General features: G+C 32.8%; 1 protein-coding gene across 4 annotated transcripts in view; it reads right to left on the reverse strand.

The window, feature by feature from the left end:
* Positions 1–2: 2 nt before the first annotated feature.
* SMC1B (structural maintenance of chromosomes 1B) overlaps positions 3–13,434 on the reverse strand; it is a 40,004-nt gene continuing 26,572 nt past the window's right edge. For 2 of the 4 annotated variants that reach the window (XM_087873292.1, XM_060684121.2), the window contains exons 16-26: positions 12,706–12,812; positions 12,098–12,239; positions 11,266–11,411; positions 8,771–8,924; positions 8,236–8,334; positions 7,045–7,201; positions 6,250–6,404; positions 4,980–5,131; positions 2,504–2,573; positions 953–1,063; positions 3–824 (exon numbers count right to left, since the gene is read on the reverse strand). In XM_087873292.1, coding sequence (XP_087729418.1) covers positions 720–824; positions 953–1,063; positions 2,504–2,573; positions 4,980–5,131; positions 6,250–6,404; positions 7,045–7,201; positions 8,236–8,334; positions 8,771–8,924; positions 11,266–11,411; positions 12,098–12,239; positions 12,706–12,812 — 1,398 coding nt within the window. In that variant the 3' untranslated portion in view covers positions 3–719. Of the gene's footprint in view, positions 825–952; positions 1,064–2,182; positions 2,290–2,503; positions 2,574–4,979; positions 5,132–6,249; positions 6,405–7,044; positions 7,202–8,235; positions 8,335–8,770; positions 8,925–11,265; positions 11,412–12,097; positions 12,240–12,705; positions 12,813–13,434 lie in introns of all 4 variants that reach the window. The other 2 variants (XR_009620682.2, XR_015728775.1) reach the window with 2 other exon arrangements.

Here is a 13,434-nt window from a genome sequence, read left to right on the forward strand (position 1 = left end):
CATGATATCTGAAAGCTAGAATTGTTTTATTTAACAATCTTCAAACGCAAGTGTATACAGTGGAAAAACTTCATTCTACATCAAGAACTATTAATTGGAATCTCCAATGAGTACATCACACTGTCTATAGATGCCCCCAAATTGGCAGTTTGTCCTATAGTGACCAGAATGATAGGCAGATGTGACCTACATGCAGATATTTCTAATACCACCCCAAAGCCCGGATCAAATAAAAAATGCACAACTAAAGGACAAAACTAATACACAAAAGCAACCAAAGCTTTATAGCCTTCTATACTGCCCTTCCCTAAATACTATAGTATTTACTCTTAATCTTACTGCTTTAGTCTGATAGAGACTTTATATGTGTTGCTGTTGGGAATATGTACACATGTAGGATCTTTCAGATTAATGATAAAACTACAAGAAAAACAGAATAGAAAGTCTTGTTTTCTTCAATCCCCCCTTTTTTTATTACATGTACTACACTATTCCTTTGTTTGAATTTCTAGTTTGGGTCTTGGGTACTGCAGATATGAACTATCAACATTCACCCCCAAAAAATATACTTCGCTGACATAATGCAGAAACTTTACCAGTTCTACATTAAATATTTCATGGTATTGTTTTAAACTGAACTAAGTGATTTAGTAACTACATTTAACCAGTGCAACAGGGATCATATAACTTTATGTATAACTTAGTAGAACCAACAGGCATTAAAGCAGAGAGCTCTTCTTTGATCTCTGCCTTTCATTCTCCTCAGAGTCTGGATATCGAGTAAGATCCAGGATCAGTATCTGACTAAACATAAAGTCATCTTGCTGAAAAAGGAAGAGACATATTATCTTATTGTAATGATACAGGGATAGTTTTCAAAATCATTTAAGTTTCATTTAATTGAAGGGTTTCTTTTTCATCTCTGAAATAAGTTGGGAAAAGCATTACTTACTTTAGGGCAGACTCCAATTAAAACATCTGCTTTAGAATAGAATTCTTCCTTCAAAGAAATAACTATAATCTGAAACCTTTCTTCTGATTGCTGCCTAATAAAGCTTGATACCTTTTTGGAGGAAAAAAAAAGAGATGGCTATGAAAATTGCTAATTATATGAAATACAATATCATTCACTATAAAAAGTTTTTTTTTTTCATCTACATATTTAAATATACAGTCTCTTATCCATCATTAATCATTATTCATTCATCTTATCTTTTTACTTTCATTTGTTAATTGTTCGGGCTTGCTCTTTTACCATTTCCTCTCCTTTATTTTACCACCTTTCCTCTTCCCTTCCTTCTTCTATCTCTTTCTACTTTCATCATTCCTCCTCTCCTTCCCTTTTCTACTTCCTCTCCTTTCTCCTTTCTTCTTCCTCCCTTTCTAACCTTCTCTCCTACTCTTCTTTCCCCTTCCTTTTCCCTCCCTTCTTTCCTTCTCTCTCCTTACCTCCCTACTCCCCTCCTTCCCTCTCTCTACTGCTCTCTCCTTTTCCACTCCCTTGTTGTTTCCATTTTCAATTCAATCTAAGACAGTATTCGAGCAGCCCCGATTTTCTATTTACATACATCATTTCAAATTCTTTTTTGCTTTATAATTACATCTCTTCTATCATTCCTGTACATTATTAACCAATCCATGTATCGTCTTGGTGCAACATTTTTGTGCCATCATCTTCAACATTTATCATCATTTTTTTAATGTAACATTTATCTTTCCTCTTTCATTTAATTTAACGTACTACAACACTACAACGTACTACAACACTAAAGTACATATTTAAATTTCCTTTGCTATATTTATGGTTTAAATGTGTTAAATTTAAAAGAGGAAGAATGCACCATGATAAAAATAACTTATTTCTGAGTTATTAAAATTTATTTCTTTATAAGGTAACTGAGTGCTGTACAACTCCCAAATAGGTAATTGACATTTAAAAATATATTGCAAGATTACGCAGAATAACTTTAACATTAACTTGGGAGCTCTATCCAAAATAAAGCAATTCCTCCTGAGAAGGAAGAGGAATGTGAAAGGGGGGGTTGAGAGTTGAGAAGGCATGCTTCCAGGCCCCTAAAGATGGGGGCCAATCAGAGCCCACTGTGCTAGATGTTACTGGAGGAAGACAGTCTGGAGAGGAATGGGACAATTCTTCACGGCCATCTGGCCATGGCCAACTCACCACAGACAATTCCACACTGGATAACTCAATGCAATAAATGTTTGGCACTGTTTCTTCAACATTATTTCCATTTTTGTCAATGTCTTGTAGAGAGTCAGGAAGATGACCTTGATGGAGATAGGCAGGATACAATTCTAATCCTACTTTAGGCATGAAAGCGAGCTGGGTAACTTTGGACCAATCCCCCCCTCTCTCTCATCCCAACCCATCTCACAGAGTTGTTTTGATGGGCAAGTGGGTGAGATCATAATATACTCCACCTTGAGTTATACAAATAAATATTGGATATAGCTACATCAAACAGAGAAATGGATGACTTACTTTTCCAATATTTGTGTTATCTAGAGCTGCATCAACTTCATCTAAAACAAAGAATGGAGCAGGCCTAAAACTGAAAAAAACAACGTAAACACAATTAAATGATTTATTAAAAATTAGTGAGAGGTCAGTTTCTGTGAATTGAAGGCTGCCATCTTTGTAATTCAAAAACAAGTAAAGAATTTAGCTTTGTAGGACAAAGCCTTGATTACAGTACATGGAAAGCTGACTGGAGGCTTATTTTTGCCTGAGTTTGGGGAAAATGTTTTCAAGAGTTAGTTATTATCATCTGAACTGGATTTGGAAATCAGTGAAGTGTACACAGTTAGAATCAGTTTGAAGATTGAGTGCTCCTCCAATTATTGTCAAATTTATCAGGTTTACAATTTGTGATATGGTTTGGGAAAGGCATGTGAAATCTCTTCACTGAAGTTTAAAGAAGATAAGTTCCAGACCTTTCCTGATCTCTGTCTATTGTGATCTCTCTGAGAAAGAAATTTTCCCTGGCTGTCTTGGCTAAATAAAAAAAAATTATCAGAATTTTCTATCTGGCCAGCATGGAAGACAGTAAACATTTTATGGATCTCAGTGACTAATCGTCACCATTTTGAAATGCCTATTTTTCCCTTGGGTGAGGTTTTCATATTTTGTTTTTGGTTGGTCTGTGTTACTCTCTGTTGGGTCTTGCCTTAAATATTTATTTTAATTTCATTAACAAAAGTGTGTAGGAGGAATGTGGTGAACTTGTCCTCTATGAATTTTTTTTATTTTTGTTGCTTTTTTTAAAGGTACAATATTTTTGTTATATATTTTTAATTTTAGGTATATTCCAAAAGTGCTTTTTCAAAAGGCAACCGGACTTTGTTTTTCCTTGAAAATGTTTTGCTTCTCATCCAAGAAGCTTCTTAGATGAGAACCAAACTGACGAAGGTCTTGGATGAGAAGTGAAACGTCTTCAAGAAAAACTAAGTCCAGCTGCCTTTTGAAAAAGCACCTTTGGGACAACTATGACCAGGATGATTTAGAATCTCCATAGACAATTTTAGGTGTATGTATTTTCATCACTGGATGGATTAATTTTGTAGGAATTCTTTGGGACCATACGGTGTAATATTAATTCACATATCTATAATGGTATGCCTCAAAAGCCAGCTTATTTTCTATGGATATAGTCTATTACATTTCACGTTTTTATATGTCAAGATTAAGGATATTACAATTTTTATTTTTAGTCTTTTAAAGACATTTATTTGTTAGGATGTTAATGTTTCAATGCTAGAAACCCCCCAAATCATTTGCTTTGAGATGGGCAGCAAATAAATTCTATAAATAAAAAAAACAAATAAATACTAAATTGAAATGTTAAAGATATGTGAAATATCCTTAAATGTACAAAGATATTTAAAATAATAGATAATTATAAAGCTGATTTTATATTTTATATTTTTACTAGTCTTATTTCAGAAATGATGAAACACCATATGAAATTAATCAGGTACTTCACATATTACTGGTAATAATAGTATTAACGCAGCTGGAGTTATGTTAGTTAGTTAGTTAGTTAGTTAGTTAGTTAGTTAGTTTGTTTATTTGTTTATTTTAAAATTTGTATACCGCCCTTCTCCCTGAGGACTCAGGGCGGTGAACAGCCAAGTAAAAACATAAACTACAAACATTAAAATACAATTAAAAAGATATATATAAATTTGGCCTCATGATTAAAAACAATAACAGACAATTAAAAACATTTTAAAAAGTGTTAGGCCAACCCGGCTTGCTGGAAAAGAGGCTAATATAGCAATAGCACTTAGACTTATATACTGCTTCACAATGCTTTACAGTCCTCTCTAAGCAGTTTAGAGTCAGCAGCATATGGCAGAATATTGATCAAGAATATATTCAACATCAAAAATATATTGATCCTTACAGACATATTATTATTATTAACCTGAGGATATTTAACTTTGACATTTCTTGCTAATTTTTATGGGTTTATTAAAAACAATCCTGATTTATTTCATATTTTGCAAAATTGCATACGATCATTAATTCTAAGTGATGACATCAATATACTGATGTATCCAAGTATCAATAGAAACATCTCTCCTAAAATATAGTTACAATCAAATTCAGAAGCTAATCTAGGCTTATATACAAAAGTTTAATTTTACAGATGTATGGCATACATTTCACCTTCAGAATAGGGCCCTGTTTTTTAATGAAATGAAATGTGAATTATGGATGGGGGGAAGGGAGATTTTATTTTGTCTTAAATTTATGCAAGATTGCTCATTCTTGCCAGTGAAATAAGATATGCTCCCAAAGAATGCCTCATTCTGTTAGAAATCTTTGAAGTGCCATCACTGCCTTGAGTTCGAAGCTCTGAGAAGGCATGATCGATCTGAGCAATTTAGTAGAAAAGATCCCTCTCACATTACCTTACTTTTCCAGAAACAGTAGCAAGATCCAGCTTGTTTACCTGTGCATCGCAAACACAAGAGCCAGAGCTGCAACAGACTTTTCTCCACCTGACAGGTTGTCCATTGGCATAAATCGTTTCCCAGGAGCTACACAGTTATAGCCGATGCCTCCCAAGTAAGGTTCTTCAGGATTCTCTGGACTAAGGAAGGCCTACAAGACACATTTTCTCATTCAGTTCAGAAGTAGAGGACGTTAAGCTCAGTTTTAGAATGAGCTTCCCATTCTCCCAGATACCAGGAGATATCTGAAGTCTGGGATTTGGTAGCACCAGAATTCTGAGAACACCTAATTTTATCTCTCTGTTCACAAATTCACAAAAATTGTTTGGTGTCAGAATGGCAAGAGTCTGAAGCTTGTATGAGAAATGATGGAAAAGGATTCAACCTGCACTACATAGATGCACTTTCTTAAGATGCATCAATACCTGCATGTATTTTTAAAAGTATGCTCTGGAATAATCATGTTACTGATTTATTAAGTTTGCCTCCTCCCAAATACACCATTCCATACTTTGCCATGGCTATATGCAACCCTTCAAAGTGCTCCTACAAAAGAAAAACCTCTCTTTGGTAAGAACTCTCTGTGATGCAATGCCTTCCATTCTTCAAGCTTACCTGTTGTTGGTTTTGAGGCCATGAGACTAGGGGTGAAATACTCCCGGCTCAGACTGGACCGCCCGAGATGGTGGTGGGTGGTTCGGAGAACCGGTAGCAGAAATCCCTGCTCCCCCCCCCAATTGCCCAGCTGAGCCGCGTAATCATCAGAGGCTTTTTTTTTAATTTTTAAAAGCATTTTTTCTACAACCTCTTCGGCCAAAGAGGTCATAGAAAAAATGCTTTTAAAAGTAAAAACAAAGCCTCTGCTGATCAGGCAAGTCAGCTAGGATCGTCAGAGGCTTAAAAAGCATTTTTTTAACAACCTCTTCAGCAGAACCGGTTGTAACAAAATTTACATTTCACCACTGCATGAGACCTCTTCTTATTTATATTTCCATTAAAAGACATTAAAAGACCTCTTAGGAAAGTTTTACTGAATTTTGAGGTGTTCGTGTTTTAAAGTTTAAAGTACCTCTCGGTGTTTTATGTTAACTGTTTAACCTGTATTTGTTGTTTCATTCTGCAACTACATTGTATTGTTTATGCTTCATTGTATACTACCCAGTATGCAAACGGCATACATAAATTAATAACAGGTTCTTAATAGTGATGTATGATGTATCTATTGTCAAATGTCCAGTTTTAATTAATCAATATTAATGAAATATTAACCTGAGCGCTGTTGTTTCTACAAAGTTTCTTGTAGATCTGATCAATAGCGACTGACACATGCTCAAAACACTGGCTGAATCTCTCGTATCTCTTTTTTTTCACTTTTTCAAATTCTTGCCTACATAATCTGGCTTCCTTCCTATGGATTTCAAATGCTATGGAGGATTAAATGGAATAAAATGTAGCAGTTAAGCATTAGAATTGATATTAGTAAATATATTACCTCACCTTAAGTTATCAGCAAACACAAAAATAACTATTATTATAAATATGTGTAATAGGGTACTCTAAAATTTAAACATACATTCTATTTCAATGTATAGGCAATATTTTTAATGGAGGAAAAGAATTAAAAAATAAGCCTCAAGTGGCAATATTTGGCCCTGATTTTTTTTGTCCTTCCTTCAAAATAACCCTCTCTCTGATAAGAATATATTATTTACTGTAGCTATTCTCTTTATTCAGCAGTATTACAATACAGCCATGAACACAGTGGGAAATAACAAAAAGTCATACACACTTGTGTCCTGCTGTACATGCTGGCACTACAGTTTTTTGTGCTGCTACTCTTGATCTTTCTGAAGTATTTGAAGCCTTTAAATGTACAAGGGTGCAGAGTACAATATGCTCATCTATATTTATAAACATACATGTATACATACAAGGTTAAACTGAACTGGAGCCTAAATCTGATTCACTAGCAAAAGTTTAAATTAGAGATAAAACAAAATGAACTGCTAGAAATGTGCCTCAATTCCACAAATAATTAATGAAAAAGTGTTGAGCATTAATTACCATTGAGGGATTCTTGGAATTTGCCTGTAACAATATGAAGCTTCTCCAGTGCTTTGAGATTTGGTGCTGCTGTTTTTAACAAAATGTTTTCTTCACATGCCACTTCTTGCTGAAGTTGTTCTAAGTGAGTCTCAATCTCTTTGTCAGATTGCAATTCCTAATTGTAAAATGAAACAATTAGTGATGACAACAACCAAGAAATATTTCTGAGCCATTAAGGACTGATTAGAAGTCTCAAGAGGTAAAGAGTAAGTAGAATGAATCTATGAGCAGCTATAGCATTAAATAATATGATAAAATAATATAAAAAACTAAAGATAGAAAAGAACACAAATTATAGCATGGCTGTTGAAATGCGTCTTTTGAAAGTCATACCCTGTATTATTTGTTTACCCATTATATTCTGGGGATTTCTGCAGGATATGGAAAAAAATGTCAAGATGTTAGCTACAGTGGTGCAATCAAAGTTCTGCCTACATTTTATGTGTGATAAAACTAGGCTGAGCTTCAAGTGTATTCTTATGATGGCCATCTTTTTTTTTTTAGGACCACACCTTGTAAACACTTCTATTATAGTCACTGTTCACTGGAGAAATAAAGCTTCTCAGTAATAATCTTATCTAGGCATGAAACTAAAACTACCCAATTCTAACTATGTAAAGTTCAATTTTTGGAATCTGAATCAAACCAGATGTGAAACTGTCTGGTTGTAAGTTAAAGCACTTGCTTAAAAAAACCTGAAGTAGTGTAACCTACAAGGGCACCTAAACTTATTCACTGAAAGGCACTTTCAAGATTTCTTTATGAAGTCCTAAATAAAAATCATAATATACTTGACTGAAATACCACTTCCCACATCTTGAATTGAAATGAATTGCTTTAGATATTATGGGCCACATAGGAAACCACAGCAACATGTTGTGTTTTTGCCATTGTATTCAGTTGAACAGAAAATGTTTTTTATACACTACAGGTAGTACTCAACCTATATTTGCAATTGGGACCGGAATTTCAGTCATAAATATGACCAGACCTGATTTTGCAACAGATTTTACTACTTGTTACAGTGATTATTAAGCAAATCATATAGTCCTAAGTCTGAATCACATGGTCTTTAAGCAAATCACACCGTTGTAAATTGCTTAGAGTAATAATCAATATTATATATGGAAAGAGTATACATTATATTACCTTTAACTGTTTTCTAACACTGCTATAGTCTATCTGAAGTGCCTCCTCTCTTTCATAGATATCTGCAGAGACTTCTGTGCTTTCAGTATCAGGTTCCAGCTGTAACAAATAGTTAAGTCAATATTAAGAGTTAAAATAAAGTCAGTATGTGAGAGTTAAAATAAAGAAAAGAGCAACACTATTTCACTTCTCTGAACCTAGCCAACATTTGAGGGATTAAAATGTCTTTATTATGTATTTTTAAAAACTTGAACAGAAAAAAAATGATGCAGAATGAGCAATCTTTAATTCTCATCCCAAAGGTGTGTTTTCAAAAGGCAACTGGACTTTGTTTTTCCTTGAAGACATTTTGCTTCTCAATCAAGAAGCTTCTTCAATTCTGGTATCTTTAATTCTCATATTTGCAATATTAATAATCACTTTCTAGCTTTTAAAAATCTAGTTTGATGCAGTTTACAATTGGTTTACAATTATGAACAGATTCTCAACATCTAAAATTTCCTCAATGATTCTGCCACAAAGGTGGTTACCATACCTCAATTTCACTAATGTCATCCAGAGATCCCAAAAGAAGGTTTATCCTTAGATCTTGCAGTTTGCAATCAAGAAGCCTGTTATGCCTTTCTAATTTCTTCTGTTCCAGAGAGGTCTCAATAGCTCCTGCTTCCTTTTGTAATGTTGCTAACTCTCTGCCACCAAAAGAAAGGCAAATAAAATGTGACATTGGTATTTCTGAAACTCGAAAACAATTATGACAAAGTTTTCCATGTAACATTCAATTGCCCTAATACACTAGAAAAAATAGCAATCTCAGAATACTTTTCAGTTACGCTTTTAACCAGCATTGATCTTAAATGTAACATAGCATTCTAGATCTTCAGCACTTTTTGCCCAAATTCAGGACATTAATTGCTCATTGGAAAATTCCAGTAGTGAGATAAATGAGATAAACTAACTAACTGTAGGAGAAGAGGAGGCAGAACTGGGGAGTGGGGCAAAATGCATCTTCAGTTTAGAGTTTTTACATTGCCACAAAAGATCCATGTCCAGCTTCCCTTGAATTCCACTGACTCTTATGTAACACCAACTTCGTTGATCAGACTTTTCTGTATGGGCTTCAATAAATTGTTTATGCTGCAACCTACACAAATGGTTTCAATTCTTTGCGCCTGACACTAACCAGAATTTTTCAAACTGCAAAATACCCTGCCTGTGGTTCCATAAGAGGTAAGATTCATTTATATGCAGTCAGTTTTTTATCAGTACATCTTTACTTCTTGATCAGGGTTTCCAAGAGTTTTTTTTAAAAAAGAAAACAAAAAACAACAGAAAAAAGTTCTGCAGCCTGAAAAAGTTTGAAAACTTCAAAACATATTATCTAGTTTTTAGATTTTTAAACTTTTTCAGATATTTATCTATTGACATAGACAGGATATTGTTTGTTTATATTTATTGAATGTTCACATTACCTTTCTGCTTTTTTAACATTCAAGTTTACAGTAAATATGCAGAATACAATAACATATTTTATGTATAGATTAAATAAATCTATAAGATTATATAATAGTAATATATTTTTACCAGTGATTCCTATTTCTTAAAGACACAGATATATAGCTTTGTTCATCTACTAAATATTGTAATCCAACAAAATTTTCATTATTTTATCTAAAGAGCTTTTATAGGCAATATTTTAAGGGTCCAAGCATCCAACGCAGACATAGCTAATTAAAGAAATTTGGAAATGTTCCCTTAAGTATTATAATGGCATGTTGCATAGACATGAATATATATGCCTTGAATTTTCTCTTAAGATTCTGAAAATAGCAACAAAGAAAATAGAACAAAGAAAATAGCAATACTTAGAACTAGACTAAGAGAGCTGATTCTAAACTGATTTTGTAGCTTTTTAAATTCTTAAATCTTGAATCTGAATTTGTATTCCCATGTTTAACCTTATTTATTGGATATTCTGATTTAATCTGTCTTTTAACTTTTTGTATTTTCTGTTTTTTATTGTTGTGAGCCGCCCTGAGTCCTTCGGGAGAAGGGCGGCATACAAATCCAATAAATAAATAAATAAATAATAAATAGATAGACTGCTCTAACACAAAAATACACGAATACAAAATGGCTTTTAAATATTTAACTCTTAAGATCCTTGCTCTGGAGGAGATTATTCCAGGATTCTATTAATTCAGGTGTACTTTGAAGAATTACTGCTAAGATGTGGGAGTCCTGGGAATTTACTTTGCTGTGCAAAACGAAGTGTATGGATGTGTATAGTACAGATAGCTGAGAGATTCAAGAAGATTCATCTGAGAGGCCTCAAAACAGAGTCTTAGCAGCCTATAGAAAAAGGTATGTGGTCCAAGGTAAAGTCTATCCTATACCAGATAATTAAAGGATAAAATTCCGCTAAGAACATTAAGCATTAGTTATGGAGAAGAGTGGAAAGAATTCCATCTTGATGAGAATGAGATGAACAATGTCAAGATACAGAACTAGTATGTCTGCTGAAAGTGAACTGTCAGAATTCACTGCCTGTCATTCAGTCATTAATATTGTTAAAAGGGCATCCTTACTTATAAATAAATATTAAATAAAAATAAAATAAATTTAAAATAAATATTTAAAATATTTATTTTGGTAAATAAAAATATTGCAGATTTTAAATGGTTCAAATGATTTGGGAGCTAGCGGATTTCACACTGGAGCAGATCAGGTGGAGTTACCAGAGATCTGAGTTTTTTTATCCCTCCAAATATCTTAATCACTAAAATTTGCATCACTGAAACAATAAAGTTGAATTAGTGTCCAGGTAAATTTTAAAGCATTTTCCAAGGCATTAAACTTCCACCTTAAGAGAATATGCAAAATATGAAGTCGAGAACTGGATGCTATCCTCCATCCTTTGAAAGAGGATCTATTATTATAGTGAATTAAAATTCAAGGCAATGTGAGAGGCTCACAAGACCATTTCAAATTAATTAATTGAAATTAATTATCTTTCCAACAAAAATCAGTTACCTATTTAAAGTTAATAACGCCTTCCTTGATTCTTCAACTTCACTCTGTGCTTTTGCAACATCGCTTTTACTAATATTCTGCCTTTCCCTAAGATGCTGTAATTCTTCCATGACTTCATTTACCATTTGTAAAAAGTTTTCTTCATCCTATATAGGAAAAACATTTGTCATTTTTTTAAATAGAAATGCTCAGTTGTTAAACAAGTTCTTCACCAGACTATCTAATGAAGGATGCCAAATACAGATTAATGGTAATATCAAAATATGTGATTTTGTCATGATTAACTTCTCAAACATGCATATACTGATATTTACATGAAATTTTACACAACAGTTACAGTAAAAAATGTCTGTATTTCATTGTTAATTATCAATACATAATCTACATCTACAAGTAATTTATTCATAAATCACACTTATACGTTAGTACTAATCTAAAGATGTGACAGAGGCATCTTAAGTCTTCCAGATACTGTTAAAACGCCAACCACCATCATTCTTGCTATTCGGACTTGCTGGATGCGGCTAACATAATCTGCAAAATTTATATACTCTCCTCTTCTTTTTATAATCAGTATAAACAGATTTCATGTAATTTTGTATAAATAAATCAGAAAAAACATATATAGATTTCTGATTAAGATAAATTATGGAGAAAGTATGTTTACATTTTTACAATTCCCTGATTCTAAATTAGAATCTAGTTTATTAATTTACAGTATAATATAGTCCTACTGGTGTTTCTATAATCATTAATAATTTGCAGTAAGAAGTGCTGTTACATTTTTAACTGACCTGCACATATTTCAAATTATTATAAAACTATAAGTTACCTTTTTCAGGTGAATTATTTCAGCTTCTTCTTTGTGAATCTCTGCCTTCAGCATGCTATTTTTCTTTACCATCTTTTCTACAAGACTGTTAATAAACTCAAGTTGTGTATTTAGTCTTGTCTTCTGGTTTTCAAATTCAGATCTAGCCAAACACAGTTTTGCCAAATAGAAGAGAATGTAAACTCAATTTATTTTATCAACTACTAAGGATAGGGACTCTTGTTTCTCACGCAAGAAATACGTAACAGGGTTATCAGGAAATTCATGAAAACTCTTTCCTAAAATTTATAAAATATTTAAATGCTGCAGACCGTGGTATGCTGGATATTTTACATAGATAATAAATGCACTTATGTCAAACTTTTCCAGATAGTTCAGCAATGGTTCTATCCAAACCTAAAGGATATTAACTGTTTTTACTTCTTTCCCAAAGCTCTACTTCTCCTTTCATCTACCTCATTTTATTAAAAAAAAACCTTTTTCTACTCACACAAACATTTTATCTTTGCAAGAACTTCCTCTTCCTATCCAGATATGAAACATATTAAAGACTGCACTTAACAAAGAAATTATTAAATGAGTATTATTTTTCAATTCTGAATATTTACCTCTTGTTGTCAACTTCTTCTTGCTTTTGTATGTGTTCTTTTTCATATACACGAATGTTCTCTACACCAATTTCTTCACAGAATTCATGAAAAACATTGTCTTCCACCTATTAGAATACCATCCACCATCCGAAGTACAGGAATAAAATATACTTTCTAAAAACAAGAATGCTTCACTTCTCTTATGAAGTAATATGGAATAAGACACAGGAATTTTAAAATATGTCCTTTGTTATGTTATGTTGTTTATAGCATAAGAAAATTGTTCTAGGTAAAAACTATTAGGGGAATTATTTTGCTATTACATGTTTTCTTCTTTAAGCTGACAAAATCACTGTGGTCTTTCACTATCTCAAATGCAAGAATTGTGGTTTGGTTTCTGTGGCATTTCCTCTTCTTCACATTTCCAATATTATACAAACATTAATTTCAATTTACTAAGCTGTTATAATATCACTTACTCTTGCTGAAATGATTGGGAAAATGTTATGAAACTTAATGAGATTCATTCTGTTTCTAACAAATTCTCAAAGCAGGATAGAAAGAATATTTTAAAAGTTTGTCTGCATTTTAAACTGAACTTTGTGATTTTATATCCTTTCAGACGCATTCTGCAGTTACTACTTTTAATGTTTCCATTCAGAGAATAACAATATTCTATTCCATATCAGTTTTACACTGAAAGAAAATATTTGTTTTTAATATTCTTTTGAAGACAAAAATAAGTCA

The sequence above is a fragment of the Pantherophis guttatus genome, chromosome 7 (assembly GCF_059756535.1).
Source record: "Pantherophis guttatus breed Tessera chromosome 7, ASM5975653v1, whole genome shotgun sequence".
NCBI classification, from domain to species: Eukaryota; Metazoa; Chordata; class Lepidosauria; order Squamata; family Colubridae; genus Pantherophis; species Pantherophis guttatus.